The sequence below is a fragment of the Haemaphysalis longicornis genome, unplaced genomic scaffold (genome assembly GCF_048455015.1).
Source record: "Haemaphysalis longicornis isolate Haplotype H1 unplaced genomic scaffold, Haemaphysalis longicornis Haplotype H1 scaffold_2, whole genome shotgun sequence".
Classification (NCBI taxonomy): domain Eukaryota; kingdom Metazoa; phylum Arthropoda; class Arachnida; order Ixodida; family Ixodidae; genus Haemaphysalis; species Haemaphysalis longicornis.
In genome coordinates, this window is record NW_027526295.1 from 72917901 (window position 1) to 72942963 (window position 25063).

Sequence of the window (25063 nt, forward strand, 5' to 3'; positions counted from 1 at the left end):
AATAGGGCCACACAGTGAACACACCGCTTACGTCTGATCCTCAGTCACCCTCACTACCATTCAGCCGCTGCTCTCAGTACCCCCACATGTCGTCTTCTGTTCCGTTGAAGTAGTTTCTAATTAAAAACTTTATAAATGACCTCGCCCCAGCGTCAACTTGGGCCCACTTCCACGCGTCTGCCTTGCGATGGTTGCTTAGAAAAGGGAGTGCTTAGATTTGCGTACCCACTTTTTTTCCAAGTTTTTTTACCGAAAGTAGGAGAGCGTGCTCAGTTTCGGGGCGTGCTTGGAATCGCGAAAATACGGTATATCGAATTCTTTTTTTGGAACTCTTCTAAAGTATGTTAATACTGCACGTACAAAAATACACTTTTATTTAGTGCCAACACAGAAACGAAACAAAGCCGGATAGGAAAAATAATTAATACCTTATGCTCAGAAGAAATACGGCCTCAAATAAAAACACTAGGTAGTTCGTATATGTTAGCTTTTTATTGCTTGGTACATAAATTTGCTAGCATTACCAGCACATTATTGTTTGAGATAGTAGCGTTTTCAATTTAAACTACGGCTGTGTCGAGCTAGTGAATGCGTGACATTATGGGGAGAACCTATTAAAGTCTCCAAATGCTGACCTAATTGAAGCTGAATGTGTATTCAAATGCATTTATTGCGATTTTTGCAGTGATGAGCCAAACCTGAAGCTTTAATTTACAAAAATGCCTGCCCTTTATGACTACATGCAGAAGGTAAAAATGCAGAACAAGCAAAAAACAAACTTTGAAATAGCACTTGTGCTGAACCGCTGAAAAATGCGTCTCGTCCGATCTATGTATACTTCGAGTCCTTTTCGTTGATAGAAACCTGCTCTACGTTTTAACCACGTGCGAACCTTTCAAAGCAAGTGGAAATTGCTACAATCTCTCCACAGAGTCGTGCGCAGGAAAACATAATCTTTGTCGTGTCCCACCAACGCCCTTTCGGGGGAAAAGTGAACGCGAAAATAAGAATGGAGGCAAATTTCTGCCGCAAGCCATCAAGATGAATGTTATGGTTTTACCTTTACGTCTCGCAGGGCATTTGTAGCCTCTTGCATCTCCAAACAAACTCTCCAAACAAACTACATAAAGAGCAGGCAAATGAAGCTCCTACTTTACAACAGTACAAGTAACGAGTGCCACTGCCTTTCTTTCATTTACGTGGCCTAAAGTTTTAAAATGTTTTTAAGTCTCTTAATGTCATTCAGAAATACTGAACATTTTTTTACGGTGTGTGGCAACTCAGAGGCACCAGCGAAGGTACAAAAAAGTCCATTCCAAACTACCTCCACAAGCTGTTTGAAACCTCTGCTTTTGGACCAATGGTTGAATTGTCACTCAATTTAAAGTTGCCGAAAAATTGCGCTAGTTAGCGGTGTTTAGTTTCTCTTCAGCATGTGTGATGGAGGCTTTTCACTGCTTTTGCAACGCGGATTGAGTGTGTCACTTGTTGCACAGTAGAAAACCATTTATCTGGCTTTCGTGTATTGTTTCAAGTAATCGAAGGCTTGAAATGGGAATTATCTCTGCAAATGCTCATGCGTGTTGAGATCACGACGAGCATTAGCTGTGGCCATGAAAACCCCGTTTTTCTTTCCTCACATAACCAAATTTAGGTTTCCTCTTGGCCGATGCTGGCTTCGACGTGTGGCTTTTGAACACTAGAGGAGCTCCGCAGTCCAATTTTCACAAGACACTGACAAGAGACGACCCAAAGTTCTGGGAGTGGAGGCAAGTTTTCATATGAGAAGATAATGTTCAAGCAACCGTACGAGCATTTCGTTATTCTACGGCAGCAACAGGGTTTTGCTTAGTATTTTAACCAAAAAGTCACCTTTGCAAAATAGGCTGAGTTGGCTGTAGTATTTTTATGTTCGTATGAATATTGAGACTGCAGCTAGTCACTAAATATTAAAACTACCAATACAATTGCCCACCCTTGCAAAAAAAAAAAATACCAGCGCCAACTGTGAAAATGTTAAAATTGCTTTCCCAAGCGTATTTTATGCACATTTTGCCGGAGCGCTTAGAACGTTTGCTTTGCTACAACAAAATAAAATATTTTTTAACAAAACATATGAGAAGTCTTATACGAACACTAATATTTCGCCAAAATGATACCAACAATTTCTAGGGTCTTTAGTTGGTTTGTAGTTTGCATTCGGTACCAATGTATTACTTAGAACGGGAGGATTAGAGCGCTACTCTCAAGTCTTCACGAGTGCATTCTCCGACCGATTTGGGAGTGCTTCAAAGTTTTGAGCCATTCCTTTAAACAGTAAACTTTAGTCACTTAGTTTTGCATCAACATTCATAAAAGATATTGCAGAATGAGTAATAGACCGTGGCTTAACGTTACATGTGCTTAAAGTTGGAGTCTTTCTGGCGTCCCGTTGCATCAAAAAAAGTTTTACCAATTTTGTAGAAAGTCCTAAAACGGTGTTAAAGTTGTAAACTTCACTTTCGAGCCATTAGTGCACATAAATATAGGTCACATTTTTCTGTTCGGAAAGTAAGGATGCTCTCAACAAGGCGGGGGAACAAAACAGCGCAAGGGAAGCTAGTGAAGCACAAGTCCGTTTTTGTAAGAAGAGTGTGACGTTCCTGAAAATTGAGGAGAAAAGGGCACCGTTTTACCATATGCTGGACGGGCGTTGATTAATACTTGCAGTTACGGCTTTCTTTTCTCTGACCGGTACAAGTTTATGTCTCATAATCACAAAAATCTGCCGAAATTCAGAGAATTGTCTACAAATGTGTAACATTGTTATGCCGCTTGTCTAGAGTGAGTCCTTTACAGCCAAATATGGCTATGAGTAGTGAACGACGTTGAGTTATATTATTATTTTTTAAGTTGTATTTTGTTCTCTCTCGCGAATGATGTAAATACGTATATACCATTTAGCGATTAAGAGCTGTTACTTCGCTAATTATATATTTCTGCTTACTGCAGAGTTGGTGCATTTACGCTATTTTTACACACATTACAGACGTTCTTTTCCGGGATTTTTTTCTTGATTCTTTGGTTGTGGGGGGAGATGTATCAGGTGCATATTTCTGATTTTGTTGGATCATTCTTACGAAAATTTTATTTGTTTTCTATTTTTTTATTCTTCGGTTTTTCCAAATTCTGTTCAACCAATTATCCACATTTAAGCTATTATAACGATTACGGGTGTTACTTTCGCCAAAACTGCATTTTTGTGGACATGCAGGGTGTTACCGGGTTCGCCGTTATCGCTGTTTTTTATTCCTATTTCGAAGGCTCTTTTGCATACTTCTTTAGTTTATTCTTGGGTCTGAGGGGGGGGGGGGGGGGAGATGTAAAAGATGCACATTTTCGATTTTGTGAGGTCTTTTTTGTTGAAATGTTATTTTTCCTATTTTTCTTATTGTTAGGATTTTCAAAATTCTGTCGGGCCAATTATCTCCATTTACGCTATAATAACAATCCCACGTGTTACATTCGCCAAATCTGCATTTTTGTCGAAATGTGGGGCGTTACTGGATTCGCCGTTTTCGAAATTTTCTTGTTGGTGTTCTGAACGTATTTTTGCCGACTTTTTGTGTTTGCTTTTGGGTTTGTAGAAAAATGTATAAAATGAATATGTTAACAGCGATAATATTTAGCAAATCGTAATTTTTTGTGCGCGCAAAAGTACCAAGCGCGCGTACTTGAGCGCGGGCCTTGCGGCGACAGCCCGGCAATTAACAAAACCTAGAGAATGCCTAGCCCTCATGTGTGCATGCCTCGCGAATACCACCCAGCGTCCCCTGCGCACGTTTGTCTATCCAAGCATACCCACTTAGGAAGACTGGCCAAGATTGCGCCGACTGCACGGCCATTAAACAAATACAAGAAAATGCCGAGCGCTCGTGTGCACGTGCCTCGCGGCGACCACACAGCACACCCGGCGTAGTTTGTCCAGCTAAGCATACCCACTTAATGAGATTGACCAATACTGGTAAAAAAAAATCAAACATTCAACGTAATAGTGGCAACACTTGCTCGGAACGAGAAAGACAGGTCATTCAGTGCGCCCCTCCAAGGTGATGTCCAATAATTATCACTTCCAAAAACAATGAAAAGAGCTCGCACTCATAAGCAACGATGATGGCCGTTGCGGTCGCGAAGAGGAAGCAAATCGGCTGCAATCGGGGACTTAAACCCTGGTGATGGTTGTGAATTTTGCGTACAGCTTCGCTACCTGCAAATCTTACGCGGTAGTATGAGCGTCCTTCATTTTTTTTTATTTTGTCAGATAATTTTTGTGAAATTTTCATTTTTTTTATTTTTCTTGTTTCCTACTTTTTTTAAAATTATGTTCGGCCGACTATCTACATTTACGCTATTACAACAATTTCAGGTGTTACTTTCGCCAAATCCGCATTTTAGTGAAAATGCATGGGCGTGAGACGGTTCACCACTTTCGGTGTTTTTTATTCGTATTTTGAACGTCTTTCTGCTGCTTTTTTCGTTTATTGTTCGGTTTTGAGGGGATGTGTCCAAGATGCATATTTTTGATTTTGTCAGATCATTTTGTGAAAATTTTATGTTTTATATTTTTATTATTATTTGGTTTTCCAATTTCTGTTCGACCATTTATTTCTATTCACGCTGTTATAACAATTACAGGTGTTTATTCCGGGAAATCTGCATTTCAATGGAAATGCAAGTCTTTACTGTGTTTATTCTGCCCACGTTTTTCAAACACTTCCTCTGTAGATTTGAATGCAACAACGGGAATAAAGTAAGAAAACAAAAATAAGATATATATCGCGCGCAGACTATCTTTTTAAAGTTTTTTTACCTGTGGGATATAACATCCCTGGAAAAACATTTCTGCCTACACCACTGGTCATCGGGAGTCGTTCGCTGCTGTTTCGCCTTTTTTCTTGAATGAAAGTTGGCCTTTAAGCGCACTAAGGCGTTGGCGTTGCCGACGACATAACTGAGGGAGCGATTTACAGGCACTGGGGAGGGTTTTTGTGAGCGAAGGCGGAACGCAGCGGACACTGAACATCGGTGATTACGAAGGAAGCGCGGCAAAAAAAGCAGCGGTAAGCGGATGATAAAAAAAAAAGAGAGTGCGCCTGCTCGCGCTTTCAGGGGCGTTGACGTCGGCTTCATTTTGTAAGCAATTAGGTGAATGTGTAAAATGATGCATAATTTGAAACACAGCGCTGCATTGGTCGAAGGTCTGTCTGCGGCGCTACCAGAGGGGTATTTTACTCTACATACCTGCATGTGCCTCTCAAACGGTTTACCTCAAAGTATTACAGAATCAGCTCACCTAAAGAGCCGCGCTCAACTTTCTCCGTAGGAAGAAGCATTCACCTGTTCTGAGATCAACGCGTGTGAGATCAACGCGTGTGCGGTGAAGATTAAGATGACAGAAATTAGAAAAGATAATGCCCCTTTGAGGGCAAGACTAATCTATATATATTGTTTCCCGAGGTCTGCTTTCACGAGCCCAAAGCGAAAATATTCGACCTCGAAGTCCGATACATTCTCAGCATTTTTAACGAAAATGCAGTGTACTTATTAAAGTGAGTTAGGGCTCATCGCCTTCTGATGGTTAGAGGGCACTTCTCAGCTGGCTGAAATCATGGTAATCCCCAAACAGCTTTGTCGTCTGTGCTATCACGTGCTGCCTCTGCTGATAAAAAATGCTCATGTGAATAATTTTGAAAATTATGCAACAAAATATCTCGTATTTGCTATTACGACCAAAATCAAAACATTCACTTTTCTACTAATGGCGTCACGATATCGTTGCCGTCTATTCCTTATAAATAAAACAAAATATTTACGAAGTGATGAATACATTTACAGTTTTGACGAAATTGGAAGGTACGACCTTGCGGCAACTGTGGATCACATCCTTAACGTGACGAAGTTCTACAGGCTTGGTCTGCTCGCATTTTCACAAGGATTCACATCGTCCCTTGTTTTCCTCTCTATGCGCCCGGAGTACAACAACAAGGCGAGTAGCAGAAAAGCTGAACACCTACCAAAGACTTTGATGTACGAGAGACAGAACATTCGAAACTAGTAAGAAAGACACCTACAACTTAATTAGCAACGCATGCAAATTCTTGGTTTCTTTACAAAGTTCTGCTTTAACCATGCTAGAAATAGTCTTTTTTTATCGTAAAATATTGTTTCCCCTAGAATACAACAAAGTTTGTAAAAGAAAAACATGCACCTTGTTTGATTGATTGATTTTGGGGGTTTAACGCGCCGACGCAACGCAGGCGATGAGGCGCGCCGTAGTGGAGGACTCCGGATTAATTTTGACCACCTGGGGATCTTTAACGTGCGCCGAAATCTCGTACACACGGGCGTTTTTGCTTTTCGCCTCCATCAGAAAAGCGGCCGCCGCGGCCGGGAACATGCACCTTGTGTTTTGTTTTCAATCTTCATTACTGCCATAAAAAGGAAAAACAACCGAGGGTTTCGCTCTTATGTATTTCACGGTGTACATAAGACGCCATGATTTTCAGCTACCTTGGTAGTTTGATCAATGCCGCGCGTGTGATATTAGTTATTGTCATTTAACCTCACAGATCTGCAACTTTTTAAATGAACGTCACCACAAAAATGTTAAAGGTTACGGGCTTCAGTTTTTGTCTCTGCGACAAGCCTAATGAATGAACATACATAGGTTGAAGTAAGTGTTCTACTATGAATCAGACGTTTTCTGGTGAAACAATAGACGTTAAGACAATTAGTGTTTAATCTGATGATAATCTCTGCTGCAGAAAATGTTTTAGTTAGGATGTTGAGTTGAAATTGAACTTAGCCGCTAAAATCCGTAGACGCCAATGTTGCACCTTACATCAAACCTGAAAATCTCGTTTTTTTAGTTCGAAGGTTCCAGCTCCAACAAACTCTTTAGCCAGAAAGATAATCATTTTTGTTTGGGGACTATTCATGTTAAACACTGGTTGAATATATGAATTCATGCGAAATAGTAATGAAAGCGAAAGACAGCAGCAAACCTACATTGAAATAATCTGCTCAAGAAACCTTTCCATAATTCGTTAGCGTTAAAAACAGTTCGCAAACCGAATGGTCATGTCATTGGCAGAAATATATGTTCCGTGTTGCCGCACGAAAAAGATGCTGCATTGAACCCCAAGCACCTTTAATGGGCACTGCTTAGTGGTTTAATACTGTAGCGTTACTTCACGTCAAACGATGGCTGCTGAGTGCTTCACATCGGCCGCAGTACGGAAATTACAGAGTTTCAGGCAGTGCACGCGGTACAAGAGCGAGAGCATCTATTTTGATTCCAAAAACGCGTTCCGCCGACAACAGATTGTTTTAGATGTCGTCTTTATCGCTTTTTGGGCGTAGCATAGGCTTTGAGGTCCTTAAGGAAGTTTCACGTAGCGTGTCCTTTATCTCCGAGGTCATCGAGGGTTTATTCGATCTGAATCTTACTGTTAGCTTCATGTGTGGTTGGAAAATGGCACCCGTGCTATCAGTTATAGTGAAGTGAAAGAAGACAATGAAGGGTTTCGAACAAAAACAACTTCTTAGAAATGGCGGAGAACTGCGGATATACGTTTAATTGTTTCAAGTGGCTTAACCTGTTATTTCTGCTTTAAGCTTGTCGTAGCCATATTGACTGGTACCTTAAAATTCCAGGTGAACATTTTGGTGGGGTATGGTGCTGTCGGAAACATGACACACTTCACGTCACCGATACGGGTCTTAGCGCCCTTTGTGGAGGCGATAAAGGTAAGCCGCTAAAAAAGTATTGATACGCGCTCGCGTTTACAAGGAAGAATCTATGCGACCTCGGGAAGGCCATACATCATTACCGAGTTTTTCTGTTGGGTTGTCAAATGTTGTGGGCATGGGTATGCTTATCTGAAGCAGCTTAGCAGCTTTTACGGCGTCCGTAGTTGATTATTAGTGCAAAGCAGTATATGTCTAACCCCCCCGTTTTCATTCCGGTGTCACCGATTTACTTGGCGCCGCTCCGGGGCTCCTCCTCACCACCGCTGACACCTCTTTCACAACTATTTTTCCTCTCGCCTGCACCGATGCCACTATGGCAAGTTGCGCAGTCGGCAGCTAACGGCGGTATGCGGTTATCAGATGATTGCGAAAAGTAAACTGAAACACGGATGGGCGTAAAAAATGCACTGACGATTACTACAACCCCTGATATAAAATTTGCGCGCAGCGCGAGCTGGAGTCTTCTCGGTCACGGCGCATTTCTGGTGCGCATCAGGAAGTGTCTGCGTGATCAGCGAACGGACGGCGGCGTGCGCTACTCTGCTGCTACCTCGCAGAGCGCTGCCGCCGCCGGTTAGCATGTTGCAAATTGTGTTAGAACCTCCGGCGCACATGTCACGTGGTTCGGATTAGCCCCGCACGAGGGAGCTGCGAGCATGTTGTTGCATATCGTGTTTGAACCTCCCGCGCAAACGTCACGTGGTTTGGATTAGAGAAGAATGGAACAGCGTCTGGGGAAAGTGTCAAGGAAAGGGCGCTCCTTGGTGGGGACACATGAAACATGTGTGAGGGAAAGGCAATGAGAGAGGTGACGCCGTAGCCGCACGTGCCGTACTCCAGTTCACCCTTCGCTCGACGCTTCGCTCCGTTTCCTTTCTTTCGTCCCAGCTGCGTTCGCTCACTCGGTTACACGGACAGACGCCGTTGCCGCGAATCCCAGTTAACGGCTGCCAAAGGGCTGCCCCCTAAAAGGACCGAAACCCGCCGTCGCGGCGTCTGTCACTTCTAAGCACGCGCACATGACCGTTTGCCGGTTTATGCGGGCGAAGGTTTGTAGTGAAGAATAGAGGAGGGGAGGTGTGCACGCGCAGCTATAGGAGTCATGCCCGTACTGATGGATCGCATGTCTGTTGTGCTGGTACGAGATTTAACCGCGGACGTCAAACGGCTCAGTGGGGCCTGTGCGGAGTCCTTAGTGGTCGAGCGGATTGGTTTGTGTATTAGGCTATGTTCAGATTATCGACACAAAAACCATATCGTGATCTATGAACGTAAAAAATGCCATGTGACGCAGTTCGGTTGGCTGAAACGTGTAATAACGTCATTCTTTAAAGTCATTACGACAGTTGCGGCAACAATCTGAACCCGGCCTTACACAAATAGTAAGATGCTTACGACGCAGGAGGGGGGGGGGGGGGGGCACAGGCAGTTCCATGTTTATATGCAAGAGCAAAGCTTGGATCCTTGAGAGGTTCATTCAGCTAATTGGCTAGGAAATATCCTCCATCGCAAATTTCGATAAACGCGTTTTGTTTCGTGCACTCAGGTGGACTGCATCCGGCTTTGCAGGTCATCCTTCTTCACAGAGTGGAAGGGAACTGATTTTTTTTTACCTGGCGTAGTAGTAGTAGTTATATTAAATACAATGACAGGAAGTAGCTGAAAAAAATTCTCTTTTCTTTTCGCTTCCAATTCCCTTCCATCTAACCATACCCTTGTAACTCTTTCCAAGCTCTCCCCCAGAAAGAAAGATCACTGTCTGTTAAAGAATGTGAAGAAAACTATTACGAGGTAATATTGGCAACGCCCCATGGGGCTTGTTTTGAAACCGACTAACTGCGTATATTTACAGTTTTTGTAGAAAAAGGAGGAAAATAATGTCCACAATGTCAAAGATGCAAAAACATGACAAAAGCTATGTAAGCTATGGCTGCGTTCGTAGTCAACACAGTTCTGTCCCGAAAGAGCCTCTAAAAATTAGGTAGCACAAAAAATGTGATAAACCTAGCTCTGCCACAACGATGTCGTAATGCCATGGGCAATAAAATTGCTCGTTAAGCTCAGCTGTACTAGAGCGCAACATCTAGAATTGCGTGGGAAATTTATACAGGCCGTCCAGGCGGCTACGGGATCGATTCGACTCGCGACATGCGCTTTAACGGCAAAAGTTATATTCATATGGTTTACAGATAACAAAACTCTAACGGTAAATTCAAAACAAAACAAAGCGTTTTTTTTTTCAATGCGTGTGATGTTATATTTAATATAGCCTTGTTGTGAAGCTTGTCGCGGCGCTTTCATTTCCTCTCGCCGACGCGCTGCACAGGGGAAAGTGGACCGGATAACCAATAAGCGCCCATTCATGGCGGCTTTTCTATTGAAAAAGGGCGGAACGCAGAGGCAAAGTTGGCGTAACCTTGGTGTAAACCATAACAAACTGCGTTACGTAAAGCACAAATTTTATTTTCGCACTTTTACGCGAAAAGAAATACAAAATTGTAACGCGACGGATAGAGTAGGTCCGAGCTACCGGCGGAGTGACGCAAAACAGGTAAAGAGGTCTCGACAGAGGATACGCATAGTATTTTGTGGGCGCAGTTAGCAAATGCCAAAATAACTAGGAATATCCGGAAAATAATCCCGCACTCGCCATATGCAGTTCCGATTTAGGCCTCTCAGTGTTGTGCCGTCCTTTCGCTTGTGTTTTTCGTTTCGGCCCTCTGAAGAGGAGGTAATCCTTTTGAGTCGTCGAATATTGTTTCATGTATAAATATTATTGTACTACCTTTCACTGCAGGGCGTGAATGACCTCCTTACTGGAGGCGGGATGCTTCTATCAAGCCCATTCGCCAGAAAGCTGATTGCCACTTTCTGCGACTCTCCGATTCGCAACATCTGCTGGTCGCCTTTGGCACTTGTGATAGGAGTGAACCCCAGGCAACTGAACGCCGTAAGCGTTACATTTACTTTTTGCCTCTTGAACTGCTATTTAGGCGAAAGCCATAAATGCCCCGTGGCATGAAAAGCCGGCGTCGGTGTTGTCCAGCGTTTTCTGGTGCAGGAAAATGGCACCCAAATTCCCGCGGCCTGTGACGCTTCATTTGAATTCACGATGCCTGACTGAGAAATAAAACCCAGTGGAAAGGATTGTGCAGGTCTCAGAAATAAAGCACGCCCAGAAGGGGTGCTTGCGAGCTCGCGCGGAAACAATGTTAAAAGCGCCATCCTCGGTAATACTTCCGGGTAAAGTGAATTGATTTGAGCACACGCATCGCAGAGTATCGCAGTCCGACCGCTCCTGCTTTAGAACATCTAGCGGACCAGCACTTACCAGCAATTCTGTCAGAACTAAGGTTCAATTCGACACTCAGCCGAAAGCAGTTAAACTATAATGCTGCACCTTTCAGAAGTCAGAGGAAGGGCGTTGATGTCCTCGAAGATTTCTTTATCATCAGACAATCTTGATATGCAGATGGCGGGAGCCGGGAAAAATGACTAACATTACAAAATACGAGAACACATTCGTATCGGGCAAGCACACCACCACCATCATCAGTTCTAAAGGTGTAAAGAATATTAGAAGGTGGATTATGAAACGTTTACAACTTTTAACGTTTCCAGGTATGAAACCAACGATGACGTGACTCCCCCCGACACTTGGGAGTGCATTGGGGTGAATAGTATCGTTTGGCTTCCTAACGTGGGTCACCACTTTTTCTGCATAAACGCGTGGTCCCACCAGGGCGAAATGACGCCGACGGCAACACACATGGCCACGCAGACGAGTCATTGACCTGTTGGGTGACCGCGTTGCCACACTACGCGAACGGTGACCCGAACTCTTTGGGTGACGAAAGTCGGAGTGCAGGGTTGGTCACATTGACCTAAGAAGCCAATAAAACTGGTGGAGCGACCAGTCTGCTGACGGGTCATTCGCAGGCCCTCCCACAGCAGGAAAGAGGAGCGCTCCTGTCGTGTCTTCCAAACAAACACGTTCCCGTATACCCTAACAATATTCCCTTATTCTTGCCGATGCAATATGTCTCACCGTTCCCCTTCTGCAACGCGCCCTGCACTCTGTACCAAACGATGTGGGAGTGACAGCTTACTTTGCCCAAATTCCAACTCATTGGTTAAGTAGTGGGAGAGAGAACTTCCTAGCTGTAGCGTACGTCGGCTTCGGCTGATCCACGGTGCTGAGACGGCTACACGTTCCAACGGGGTCCTGAAGTGAGGAAACCGACCACTTGACTTGTGGCGCCGCTGTCGTACGTGCAATACGGCCTGCCTTGAGGGGTAAAGGTACCGGCGGGGGAAAACAGGTGGCTGTTAGTGGTGCGGTGAGTGCGCAACAAGCTTTACAAGATGCTGTACAAGGAGCTGCTCAAGTGCAGTCGGGCGCGTCCGCAGAGTTCAACGGAAAGTTCTACAGCAGACTAACGGAAGGTCCTACTAGGCTTCCGCCTTCACATTCTGAGCACGTTGGAAGCACACTCTTAATTTTTTGCGTCAATGTGCTCGTAATGCTTTCACATTTTACATAACTAATTTTTTAAAATTTTAGCGAGAGATATGACAAAGTTCCTCGCTACGAAATAAATAAGAATATGTATATCAGTATTCAGGGAATCTTAGTTCTGGAAGTGGATATGTATGTGGTGAATAGGGATGAAGGTGTTTTAATTGATGGTCATGGCTCTGGATGTCTACCAGTCATGTCAGTAGTGCCCCAGAGTAATATTTTCGCGCGGTTGCTTATGCTGTAATGACATTGGAAATGTAGTTAGCACCTCCACCTCTCCACCCCCAGTTCATATGCGACTGCAGATGAATGTATGTTATTCCGTGAAATTTAAGTATAGAAGGTAGAATAGCGCCTAACGCACACCTGGGAAATTCTTGCAGCGGAGGCTAAGAACGGGATATGTGCACCTAAGCTGATCAACAGCTTCAAATATTTAGGCCTAATGTTTACTTATAATCTCTCTTAGTACCTGCACATCGACATCCGATCAGGCCCTTTACGAAAGCTTTTTTATTTGAAACGCAAACTTCTTCATTCGCCTCCACGTGGAAAACTTGGTTGCTAACAATCATATGTTTAACCTGAGGTTAAATATGCTGTTGCAGAATGGGAGTCCCACATTAAATTTAACGTTGAAAAATTAGGAAGGGTTGAAGGAAAAGCTGGTAAATTAATTTCTTAACATTTGGACGTACGAATTCTCTCTTCGAAATAATGATTACTAACAACCTTCTCAAACCTCAGTTAAAGACGAAACTTCATTTTTACGTCTTTGTGTACTTGTTAACCGTGATTTGGCTATCTATCCCTGACTGTACATATCCGCCGTGTCGCCGAGACTCACGCGGCATCACCACCGAAGAGTTCTAATACCGTACCTTATGAAGAGTGTCACCTGCAGGTTTTCATTATTTCAGACACCCTTTTCCTAGCGCAACTCCGTCACTGAACCACACACCATATAAATATACATCGCTTAACTGTGCATTTGTTTGTTGCATGGTACTGGCGATTTCCAACCAGTGCCCGGAGTTTACTTGTTGACCAATGGGCGACTTTTCATGGTTGTGTGATTTTCGAATGATCGTTATGCCGGGACACATGGGTGATCTGCAGAATGCACTGAGTAAAGAAAAAACAGTTTTAAAGCATCAGTGCTATCATGTGTCGATTAAGCGAACTGCTGCAACGCCTTAGGGAGAACTCCAAACAAAGTACAATGGCATCCGCCAAAGCTTCCGCACAGATGTCGCAGCGGGTATCTGCTGGTACAGGACCAACAAGCCACAACGGTGCATCAATAACGCTTTCGAGGAAAAAGCAAGAGGTAGCTTGGAATCCCCGTCCAGCTTTTTCCACGCAGCCTTTCTTCTTCCCGCGGCAATCATACGGCCGTTCTTTCTCCGCCACTATCGTTGAAGAGCAAACCGAGCGTGAAAGCGCATCACTTTTAGAAATATGAAACTCTTCCCCCGCAACACAAAAACAGGGCAGAACTGGAACTCATCTCTTACGTGAATGTGCAGTTTGGGATTACCATTTAGAGTCTCTTGTCTAGGAACAATAGCAGAGAGGTCATATAATGCCGAGGGCCTTAAGGCAGCACATCCAACTCACGTTGCTGTGCTGAAAGCTTTTGAAAGTCACTCGATCCAGAAAGGAATTTTCAGCCAACAAGCGATGGAATCGAGCACATTATCATCTTCCTGGAATTTATACAAAATTTCGCCAGCGACAGCCTGCCCAGACACGCCGACAGATGTCTTGAAACCTACAGGCATGCTCAAACACTTCAACCCTCGTATCGCGCATAGTCGGCGTTCTCCCACTCTGCCGCGGAACAGTCGCTCCTCTGGCACTCCTAAGAAATGGCCTGAAAGATGTCATAAGAAAAATAAGTGCAAGAACTACTGCTAAGACTGCAAGAACCTCCAGGAAGTGAGGAAGATACCACCATGCACTGGCATTTTGGTCTCGCCAAGTACACTGCTCACTTTAATTACAATTGACCTTGTTCCTACCTGCAATCTACTCAACCACACCATCTGTGAGCGTTGAAGCATGCCGGGGCTCTTGAGCGTGGAGCGGTGCCAATTTTATGGCACAGGTGCAGGTAAAGCTCTTGAGCCCGTTTTGATCTCACTTTTTACCCCAACCCTCCTTAGTAATACCAATCACTCTCAGAAGTAGACTATACATTCAGAAGTATTCTATGGTTACCCTAGGACATCGGATTAATATACCCTCTTCGATCCGGCGATTTCGCCACATGCAGCAACAGTATATATTGTTTTTCGACCAGCAATGTAGTAGTGACTTTTTCGTGATGTCCTGAAATCAAGTTGAAACTATCTTTACCTATGCAAGTTAACAGAGTGCAAGCGATCGGGCAGGCCCAAATCACATGTAAGTAACGCCTTGAAGCGATTGGGAAAAAGGACATGCACGTTTCATTGTAAGGGACGACGATGTGTAACTTGAAACGATTCCCGAAAACACCTGCCCCAGTTATTGAAAGTATTCTCAGCAGCCGATGAGGGAGCTGGGCACGTGACCTGCGCAGTTTTTTGCAAAGACGTGCGCATGCATGGACAAGAAAATGGCAGTCTCCCAATTGATCCCGCTAAGAAATCACTTGGAAAATTATAAGAGACACCGTAACTTCTTAAGGATATATTACCAGCGTTACTGGCAATTTACCTTGAGGAAGTATGTGAAAACGGCGGGTGCGTATGTTGATGCCGCAGCTAATGAGAATTAGTGAATCGACCGCGAACTTCTGACGGCAGGTTGTATTTTCACTGGCCAAAAACCCTGAGTGGGCACAAAATACTTTATACTTATATCGGAACAAAACGGTGAATTCTCCCTGAGCTTCGGCGCCAGCTGCTACCACCACTGGTCAGTCCACCTGGTGCATATGTTGTTAAGTCTGAATGCAGCTTTTGTTCAGTACCGTAAAGTACCATTGCCTTACAAAGTCAGAAGTAACGCCGAATGCATTAGTAGCCAAACTACGAAAACTGATTGGGCTCGTTAAATCTCATAGCACAACGCTAAGACTCCCGTCGGGACATCGCATACCCAATGGGAATGTGAGGCCACCGGGTACCAGCATTCGCAGCGGCGTATTGATGGCGACTCAGTTTGGTATGCTGCAACCTCTACCAATAAGATTTTTGCTGCCATTGTAAGGACATCACCTAATAATGCTGCATTTTAAAAGAAACGGTCGCGTCAACATGTCGCCTCAAGCTATAGTGCTAGTTCATACTATAAATTTAGCGTCTGGTATGTCATTGAAAGAATTACTTCAGCCGTACGCTAGAAATGTGGCGTATAAACTGATGTCAGCTCGAGAGTTGGAAATTTTAAAATCCGCGCTGCACTTTTTCGAACGCAGAGCCGAATTGCTGTGTACGATGCCAATGTACCAGTTGGTTCCTCAAGTCAGGCGGCCTTTCATTACACCCAGGTAAGAAATATTAACCTCTAAAACGCAAGAAACGTTAAATTTCCTGAATAATTTTGTTGATAAAATCCGTAAAATAATGTAAGCATACACATTTTCGCGAAAAGTTACAGCCACAGCAAACCTGTTGAGCTCTGAGTTTCTATTCAGAATATTAAAAGCCACTTACGTATTTAGGTATATTCAAGTTTTGGGTACTACTAGCACCTACTTTAGTGTCCACAAACGAACAGAATAAAACCATAAAACCATTTTTGAAACAAGCGTTGCGTAAGTGTATTATATATTTGAATTAGGTTGATTGAAAATATAGATTTGACACATTTGCGAGGAAACGTACGTTGGCAGTGCAGGTGTGCGTAGCCTTTCGCTATTCATTCGGTATTTTCGGCTGGGTGAGTTTTGGGAGATATTTTCGCTATTTTCAGTTGGGTGATGTTATAGCATTAGAAAACGAAGCCTTTAGCTTGAGGAACTGTTTGCATGCAAAATGTGGTAACGAGAGCCGTTCACATGAGCATGACGGAACGGTCATTGGAGGCCACCAATCATTGAACTTGATAGATTCGTTCATAGGGGTGCGAAAAATTCTCAACTTGTTTCTAATGCAGCCCTCCTAAATCATCATAGGGATTTGGAATGAAGGCAAAAGGTTATGAAGGTTATACCTGCAAAATATTTCATGAGTGGTTGGTCAACATCTTGTCGCATCAGGGTGGATGCCGACATTATCCGGAAAAGATATATATATATATATATATATATATATACAGAGTTGTGCGGTAATACAGACACATGTATTTGAATTACTACTGCTCGTAACATCCAGACACGCCTTACCTAAGTAGGCGAGTTTAACGAACGCGATTCAACTGTGCCTCCTCTGTTTCAGATAGTAGTATGATTTGCACCTCCTGAGAGAATGTAAGGGTTGCTTTTGGCTGATTGAAATAGCAGTAATCAGGACTCGAGAAACCACGGTATCCTCGATGTTCCTCAACCACAAATACAATGTTTCTTCTGCTAGTTTTGTACACTAATCGTGGAAAGTAGCTGCCAGTTACGCCAGTGCCGTTTCTAACCAGCGATGGGCTAAAAAAACACTCATTATAGCTGCCGTTTCACTCAACAGAGCGTAACTCCTAGAACAGGCCTCCATGAGAGGAGAGGCCGCGACGAGCTCAAGAGATAGCAGCAACATCTGCCTTGCCTACATACGACCGTAAATGCTACCGTATTCGAACGTTAGAGCCTCGGACGTAGACATAGTTAGAAATTCCGAAACCGAAAAAAGGTAGCCATCATAAGCTCCCCTAACAAAATGATGTGCGCTACGCGTTTCCGTGGTGCAGAGGCTTGTCGTAATCTAGCACAATGGTAGTAAAATACACCACTTCGAACAGTGGCTTTGAGATCAACTTTATGATAATCCTCTCCGGATATCTGGGAGGGGCGTATGGTAAAAATTGGTTACTTTAGTAGCAACACCGCAAGGTGCCCGAAGATTGCACTTGCGCTATTGCTGACCACTCTTCGCTTCGGACCAACAGTCAAGAGTATTTTTTAGCAGCGGAGCTGTTATAGTGCTGGCCCTGACGACAGTCTCTGCTGGTATTGTGTCACGCTCTTTCTGGAGTATGTTTCTCCGCCGCTGAAAAACCGGTTCCCAGTGTAGAAAAAAAAATGTGGTTGAACCTTCTTTCATAGAAACCGGTAAAAAAAGAAAGTGAACTGTGCCTTCACAGGAGCATTTGAATGTTTATTGTGCATCGATGTGAACTTGAACATAGCTATTTATATTTCGTCGGTATGCCACCGTTAGACGATTCAGCATTAGAGACTGGATTACACGCGCCGGAGCATTGCGTAAATCGGATTGAAACCAGAGGCGCTCGCAACCGTGCCAACTAAACCGAATGGGGGACACCAGCTAAGCGTTTGGTGTAGCCACGGTCCGCTACAGCGAAAGGAGCATGATTTGCGGGCCGGCAGCACTCTTGTGGGTGTGCTTGGCGAGCGACGTCCTGTTGGCGGGTCGCTTAGGGAAAGGTGCAACCACATTGATCCTGCTCCGTGGCGTGTACGCCAGGCTCTTTCGTTGCGACGAGCTCAGCTTTTCGAACGCGGAGGCGGCGTTCCACAAGCTGACCATTCCACATAGGCGGCGGACAGATAAACACAGCAGCTTCCGCTGCTATACGCTGCCCTTCCGAGGCGCCAACTATCGGCGCTGATTAGCGTCATGATGCACTATTTCGCTTCACCTCTCCTAGACGGCAGCACCATCTGAATGAAGAAGTTAGAGGGAAGGACACAAGGCGATTTCTTACAGTGATCCGGGAATGACTTCATGGCTCAGTTGACAAAGCTTTTCAATCCTTCCGTTGAGGCCAGACTGATCGTGAACTTGAATCCTAGCTCCGCCGCGTCACTGAAACTTTTGCTGGTGATGTCATTTCCGTGACGAATATTACGTCGGTGAGGTTTGTGTACCCCGGCGTAAAACTTTCGTGTTAAAACTCATACAATTAAAAAAAAAAGTTCTACATTTTGACACAACACGGCTTACATTTCAATGAAAAATGCCTTCCCAACAATGCATTCATGTTAAGAGGTGAAGCCTTAATTAAGAAGATTGCTGTAAGCTTGGCCTTTGTAAGCTGGCTTTTCCACATTTTCTGTTGTACAGTGAAGCATGACCATCTACGGAGAGGGCATGCTTACAGAAAACGGTCCTAAATCTTGCGTTTTTTAAAGTATCCCGAAACAAATTATAATAAATCTCAGCCGTTAAGACGAGTCTACAATTATACCCAACTTCATTACTTGTCACAATTAGTTCAGAGTGAAGTTGTAAATGGTATAGAATAACTGTCTGCTGTAAATGCATTGCGATCTGAGGAGGGCGTATGGTTACAGAAAACGGCTGTAACTTGTTTTACTGAAACTATCCGGAAACTAACGATTGTCCGCTCAGACGACTCTATCGTCACGCACCACAGCTTCGCTGGTCATCCTTATTCAGGGAGTGTAAGGGCACTGAACTTTTTTGTCTCCTCGGTATTTCCGCTGTATTGTTTTGTAATATTTGGTGGTTGGTAAAACGCAAAAAGCTTACCTTTTGAGCTATTGCTGGAAGCTCAGGACATTGTGAAAATCAGGTGCTGTTTCTCCCGTTTTCTCTAATGTAGGCAGCCTTGGTGATTGAAGATACACATGAATGCCCTAGAAATTCTTCGGACCAGAACACTTACAAATTAGATGAAAGTGAATTGAACAAACAAGAAGTTGCACACGGCTCCAAATTTTACTTAACCAGGCGTTTACGCAACATACAACAAAAAATGTAAAAATACCCATAAGGAACGACAATCCGGTATACTAATTGTACGTATAGGCAAGCGCCCATTTTCCTCCGTAGTACTTGCGATATTGGTTTGACACAAACAGCAAGTGATATGAGGTTCCCATTCCCACCTATAGTACATTTAGTATTGGAATTGCAACAATGAACTTGCAAGTAACGTGACAATATGGTCATTTCGTTTTTCAAACTTTCTCTTTCAGTTATACAGAGCGCAAAACTTTGTCAGGTTTGATTACGGCAAAGCCGAAAACCTTCGTCGCTACTCACAGGTATGTCTGACGCATGTTTCTGAATCTGTATACTTGCTCAAAACCAACCCTCTTCATAAATGGTGTTTATAAAAATATACAGATGACCATTTTAATGAAAAGGTTTCCGGAATTCGTGATGTCTCCAAGCGTAATCACACGTCATGGTTTTTAAGCAATCGCGCTCTCATTGATTTGTTTTTTTAAAGGCAACGCCCCTTAGGGGCTCAGGCTGTTGGCGTCTCCCGCCGTTGTCGTCTCATGTACTTACGGTACTAAAACACCGGGGCACTCGTTTTCCAACGCCTTGAGATAGAACGTAACACCTACTGAAAAAAAGTGTAAATTAAATACAACCGGTTCAAAATAAACTAACATGATTTCACGATTTGCGTAATGCTCCCTTCCCGCTTCAGCAATTGTAAAGCACAAGCAGAAGCTGTTTGTAGACGGGTTATAATTTGTGTTACACTGAAATACTCTCCAGCTGTCTACGCCAGGCCTGATCGGGTGGGGTTTTCGGTCGAAGCAAGAAAAGGAATGCTTCCCTGGTGCCGGCCCCTCGTTGATCACCGAGGACGAGCCCCCAGAGAAAGCCACTGCACTCGCGTTCACCCCAGCCACCGCCCCAAGCTGGGGCAGGTGGGGCTTGTAGAGTTCTTAAATCCAGTTCAGCTCAAGAGAGGGCGCCACCGCCTCAGCAAGCACGCGATTGCGCCTCTCAGCGCTTCTCCGGCGCCCAATGAGCGCGCGGCGTGTGGCAAGGGAGATAATTTCAATCTTTAAATACACTTGCATGCTTCGCCCCTCCCTAGGTTTCACGTTTGGACAAGGCCCTGGATTTTTTTCTTTGTACCATCGCGACAACAGCCACTGTCTGGGGAAATGCGATTTCAATGCATACCACGCGAAATGGGGCTTTTCTAAAATGCACACCAAAGGTTCTATGAGGGGGAAGGTATGGCACCCTTGATACTATTTAGCGATCTGGATTTTGCGACGCCTGACAAAGTGCACGAGGGTGAACGGAACCAAAGTGTGAGCGTGACCGGGGTGAACCCGGGCCATCTGGTGGTGCTTACCGGGCTTTTTGGGGTCTGACCTCCCCCGTATTTAGATATATCACTTGACGTGAGTCTGGACTGCACATAGACGATGTACTCAAATAAATGACGGGCGTGTTTTTACTTGTGAAGGAGCAATAGCGTTGGTAATAAACCTAAATCAATCAAATATATGCAGGGAGACATACAAATAAGACATTTTCCCCGAATAAAGATGTGTAATTTGCAGTCACCTTGCCAGCGCCTGAACATTATGTGGGTGGCTACTCTACAAGCGTTTAAGGGATCTTGTGTGAGTACAGAAAAAAATCCCGGGTCATCTCCTCTAATGTGAAACCTGGGGAGGGGCGAAGCTTTCGCCAACGGAGATGAAACCATTGGAAGGTAGAGGTACACAGCATTACTGTAAAAGTCTTGTGTCTTTGAAGCACGAAGCTCTCTAGCCCGAGATGGAAACGAATGTCCCGGTGTTTTTGAGTACGCGTTACGAAGCGCTCCAGCGCGAGGCGTAAACGAGTGTCTCGGTGTTTTTTAGCACGCGTTACGTTCTAGCGCGAGGCGGAAACGAGTTTACCGCTGTTCTAGTACCGTGACTAAATGAGACGTCAATCACGACGACGTATACGAAGTCGACGACGACGAGGACAGGAGACGCCAACAGCCCCAGCCCTTAAGTGGCTCCCCCACTAAAATAGTTCACGGGAGGCAGGTATACGAAGCGAGTGCCTCTCACTGGTCAGTGTAAAGAAAGACAAGGACGTGCAATACCACACATGGCGTTAAGATTACGATAGAGTAAACGCCGAAGCCGTACAGTTAGGGGTATTTCGCATGCAAGAAACGTACCGTCACCTACCCACGACAGAGATCTGCACTTCACCATCTACTCGTAGTGCACAGCATCTCCTAAATGTTTAGAGAAGCTCCCTTGAAAAGGCATGCCCTCCGGTCCCATCAAGAGTCCGTGCGCTTATCAGAAAAATAGCAACGGCGCCGTCTTGGAAGTGCGCTGGGTCCCGTCACAGATACCCGGCGTTAGAAATTACGCCCGTCGCGCTTGTACGAAACAGTGCGTGAGGAACTCCTCGAACCATTTCGGTGACCCTAGCCCCATTTCATCCTGACCTCATTGAGCGAAACTCGTCTGCCAGACGATAACATCGGTGTCGGAAACGCGAACTGGCACCCACAACCCCGCACCGTAACCGAAGGACCTACACGGAGCACAACTCTTGATACACCAGGCTCTTGCTGGACCTGTCCGTGAGGTCGGTATCATCAGCAAGCGGCGTGCGACAAGCCTAAGAGTGGGTCCACTCGATCAAGCATAGGTAGATGATGGAGAGGTGGAGTCTGTAGTCCGTATGCGTTTAACGGTGGCTTGAGGTCAACTATTGCTGTAGGGCTGGTGGAGACTGCAAGAGAAACAAATGGAGTAGTTTTGAATTCTCTAAGCTGGGCCACGCCGAAAGACCAGCATTCGGCGAAAGAAATGCGTCTCCTATTACGGCAGTTTGGCCTAATCTAGTAGCGCATACTCGTGTAACGAAAAAATAAACTCGGTTAACTCATGTGCTGCACTTCTACATTCCATAGTCGTTCAAATTCCGCAGCCCTTGCGCCACTCTCCTCCGGCTTCCTAAGTGAGCGCATCAAACTGAGCCGCTTCCAGGCCAGGCTGGCGTGCTGAAATGAAGAAAGACAAGGTCGTTATATTTAAGTGATTGGATGGGAATATTTGGTAGGACACCACAGTCACAAGAAAGCGGGAACAACCAACATGAAAGAAAGGATGGCTAGTGAGGAGTCACGTATTTGTGACGTTGCCGGATCAAGGCTTCTGCTAATTCTTTCGCATACCTACTGGTGATCAAGTTGTTTATTATCTGACCCCACCAATCAAAATGTTTCAAAAATCAGTTTTCAAACACGACGAAATATTTCTGAGCGAGGCTTGAACGGGGAAAGTTTCGAGGGGTTTGTTTTCCAGAATACCTTCAAACTTCTCACGTTCAGAAAATATTTATTCTAACTATACTACTTCACTGCGTACGCCTGAATAAAGCGCTCTACAACCGGCTAAAAGAGAGAACAGTATTTTGCGATTAGTTGAAGATGACGTGAATTGTGAATGGCACAAAGGTTGTGAAGACAGACAGGCAAGCTTCACGAATTCATAAAGGTTCCTGCTGAGTACCGCATTGGGAGTCAGCAAGTGAATTTCGGATAAATTAGCAGAATACCATCCATAATGTATCATAAATCAGCTAAAATAATTTGTTATAAGAAGGCAAAAGCTATGTTAGTGTAGAAAACGGCGGGAGGGAATATTAAAAATAAAAAAATATATCGCGTACAGGGGAAATCTCCTCTTGGACGTAAAGAGTACGTCATCAAAAGTTGTATACAGGGTGTCCCAGCTATCATGCACCAAGATTTTAAAAAAGAGTAATGGCGTAACTCGAAGAAAACCTAGTGGATAATGTTTGCAGTACTGTGGAGAAGCGGACAGCATTTTTTTCGTTAATTAGACTTAATTAATTAATTGTAATTAATTATCTAACTCGCGAAGTACTGTCCTAATCACTAAAGTGTCAATGAGGCACTTGTAGGTACCCACGAGGGGCATCTAACTGCGGTATTTTCAGCGACGAACTAATTACGTACGCATTTATTCTGACTGATAAAGAAAACCCGCGAAATATGAAAAATACCACGTGACGGCGCGTCCGCGCGCGTCGTAAAGCAACGCCCTCAAACAGGCTGCCTCTGAGTTAGCCAGAATGAAATAAACAAAAGAAAGAAAGAAGAAATCGCCACCGAGTTTGTGCCTTATCTGCACACGCGCCTTATCAAGGTGATGCGCTGTCCCTTCGGGTGGGTAACACTGGAAGCAGTTGCTTTCAATCAGCTTATTTGGGGACGCTGCTTTACAATGCGCGCGGATGCGCTGTCACGTGGTATTTTTCATATTTCGCGGGTTTTCTTTATCAGTCAGAATAAATTAGTTCGCAATTAGTTCGTAGCTGAAAATACCGCAGTTAGATGCCCCTCGTCGATACCTACAAATGCCTCATTGACACTTCAGTGATTAGGACAGTAATTATCGAGTTAGATAATTAACTAGAAGTAATTAGTTAAGTCTCATTAACGAAAAAATTTGTCACCGCTTCTTCACAGTACTGCAAACATTATCCAATAGGTTTTCTTCGAGTTACGCCATTACTCTTATTTTAAAACTTGGTGCATGATAGCTGGGACACCCTGTATAATTGCTTTTCGTCAACACGGATACGCATTCAAAGCTTTCAAAAGATTAGTCTTCCTCACACAAATTTTATAGAGACCATTTTAATTGTATATTTTACGCCGTTAACGAGAAAGATATGCTCGAAGGGCAGGTACAGCTGTTCGGACCCCACCAGGAAACTTAAAAGACAAAATCATATCAAACTTTCCCTCTGGAAAAAGATAACGCCTAAGAATAGCCTTGCAAACAGCAATACAAGTCTTCCTTATGCAACGCTCTCTCAAGTGCTAAATCGTCAAGACGATATTGGTTGGCTCGGACTGCGAAGGAGTATTCTGAGTCCACCATATTGCCAAATTCTAATGTCTATGATGGGGATAATGTCTCTTCTATACATAGTACTTTTATCTGTGTTTATGATGAATAACGTCCGCTTGCTGTTCATGCGTTTATACTGTGGGGACCAGGGTTCCGGCCGCAAGGCTAGCTCGGCTGAACTCCGCCACGGACCGCCGACCGGCGTAGCGGCAGAGAGCAGCAAGGAACACACAAACACAACGAAACGGCCAAACTCTCGTTTCTTGGCGCTCCACCAATAACGTAGCCGACTCTTGCTTGTCCCGACCCAGCTGTCCGGCGGGGATCAGGAGGCAGGCGCAAAGGGGGTAGACAAAGGAAGGGGAAAGCCGGATCTCCGGTACTCACGTCTCTCCTCGTTGCCCGCTCGAACCGAAGAGACCCTTCCTTCGTCCCGCGCACCGAGACCGGCCCACCGGGGCCCCGAAGAACCGGTCACGTGACGAACGATCGCCGCGCCACGACACGCCTGCGCCGCGGCGAGAGTGACGCATCTGCCGAGGGGAGAGAAGGAGTCTTCCCCCCTCGCCTCGGCTGCGCGCGGCGAGGAATGGGGAACGCGCCAGGACTCTGGGTTTCCCACAATACCATTTGCTTTGTTTTAAACCATAGGCCTCCACACTCCAGTGAATTACACAAAAATAAAAAGTGCACATACTGTTTGTGTTGTCTGCTAAGTGTCCGTTTGAAAATGCATTACGTAGATACCTTGCTCAGTTACGTCCTTTTTCTGGTTTGTTAAATGAATTTTGTTTTTTCGGGCTATTTGATGTATTACTTACTCGGGGGAGTAATATCTACTCAGCAGTAACCAGCTGGAAATGTAAAGAGTGCCCTTTGCAATAATTCTACTGTATCACGTTTATGCTATAACTGCGGTGATCAATGTGCTTCTCTTGTATTCATTCAATTTTGCTGCCCCTTTACTTCTAGTGGGGTTCTCTTGTAAGGGGTCCAGTTGCTGTGCTCCAGAACTCCCAAAGGCAGCG

The 25063-nt window shown here is 44.6% G+C and overlaps 1 protein-coding gene across 1 annotated transcript in view; it reads left to right on the forward strand.

Moving 5' to 3' along the window:
* The window catches only part of LOC144168064 (lipase member N-like), a 50443-nt gene that overhangs the window by 9079 nt on the left and 16301 nt on the right, over positions 1–25063 (forward strand). The window contains exons 3-8 of the mRNA XM_077697149.1: positions 1655–1769; positions 5875–6025; positions 7696–7788; positions 10589–10741; positions 15720–15791; positions 19356–19424. Of these exons, the coding sequence (XP_077553275.1) occupies positions 1655–1769; positions 5875–6025; positions 7696–7788; positions 10589–10741; positions 15720–15791; positions 19356–19424 (653 nt within the window). The remainder of the gene's footprint in view (positions 1–1654; positions 1770–5874; positions 6026–7695; positions 7789–10588; positions 10742–15719; positions 15792–19355; positions 19425–25063) is intronic.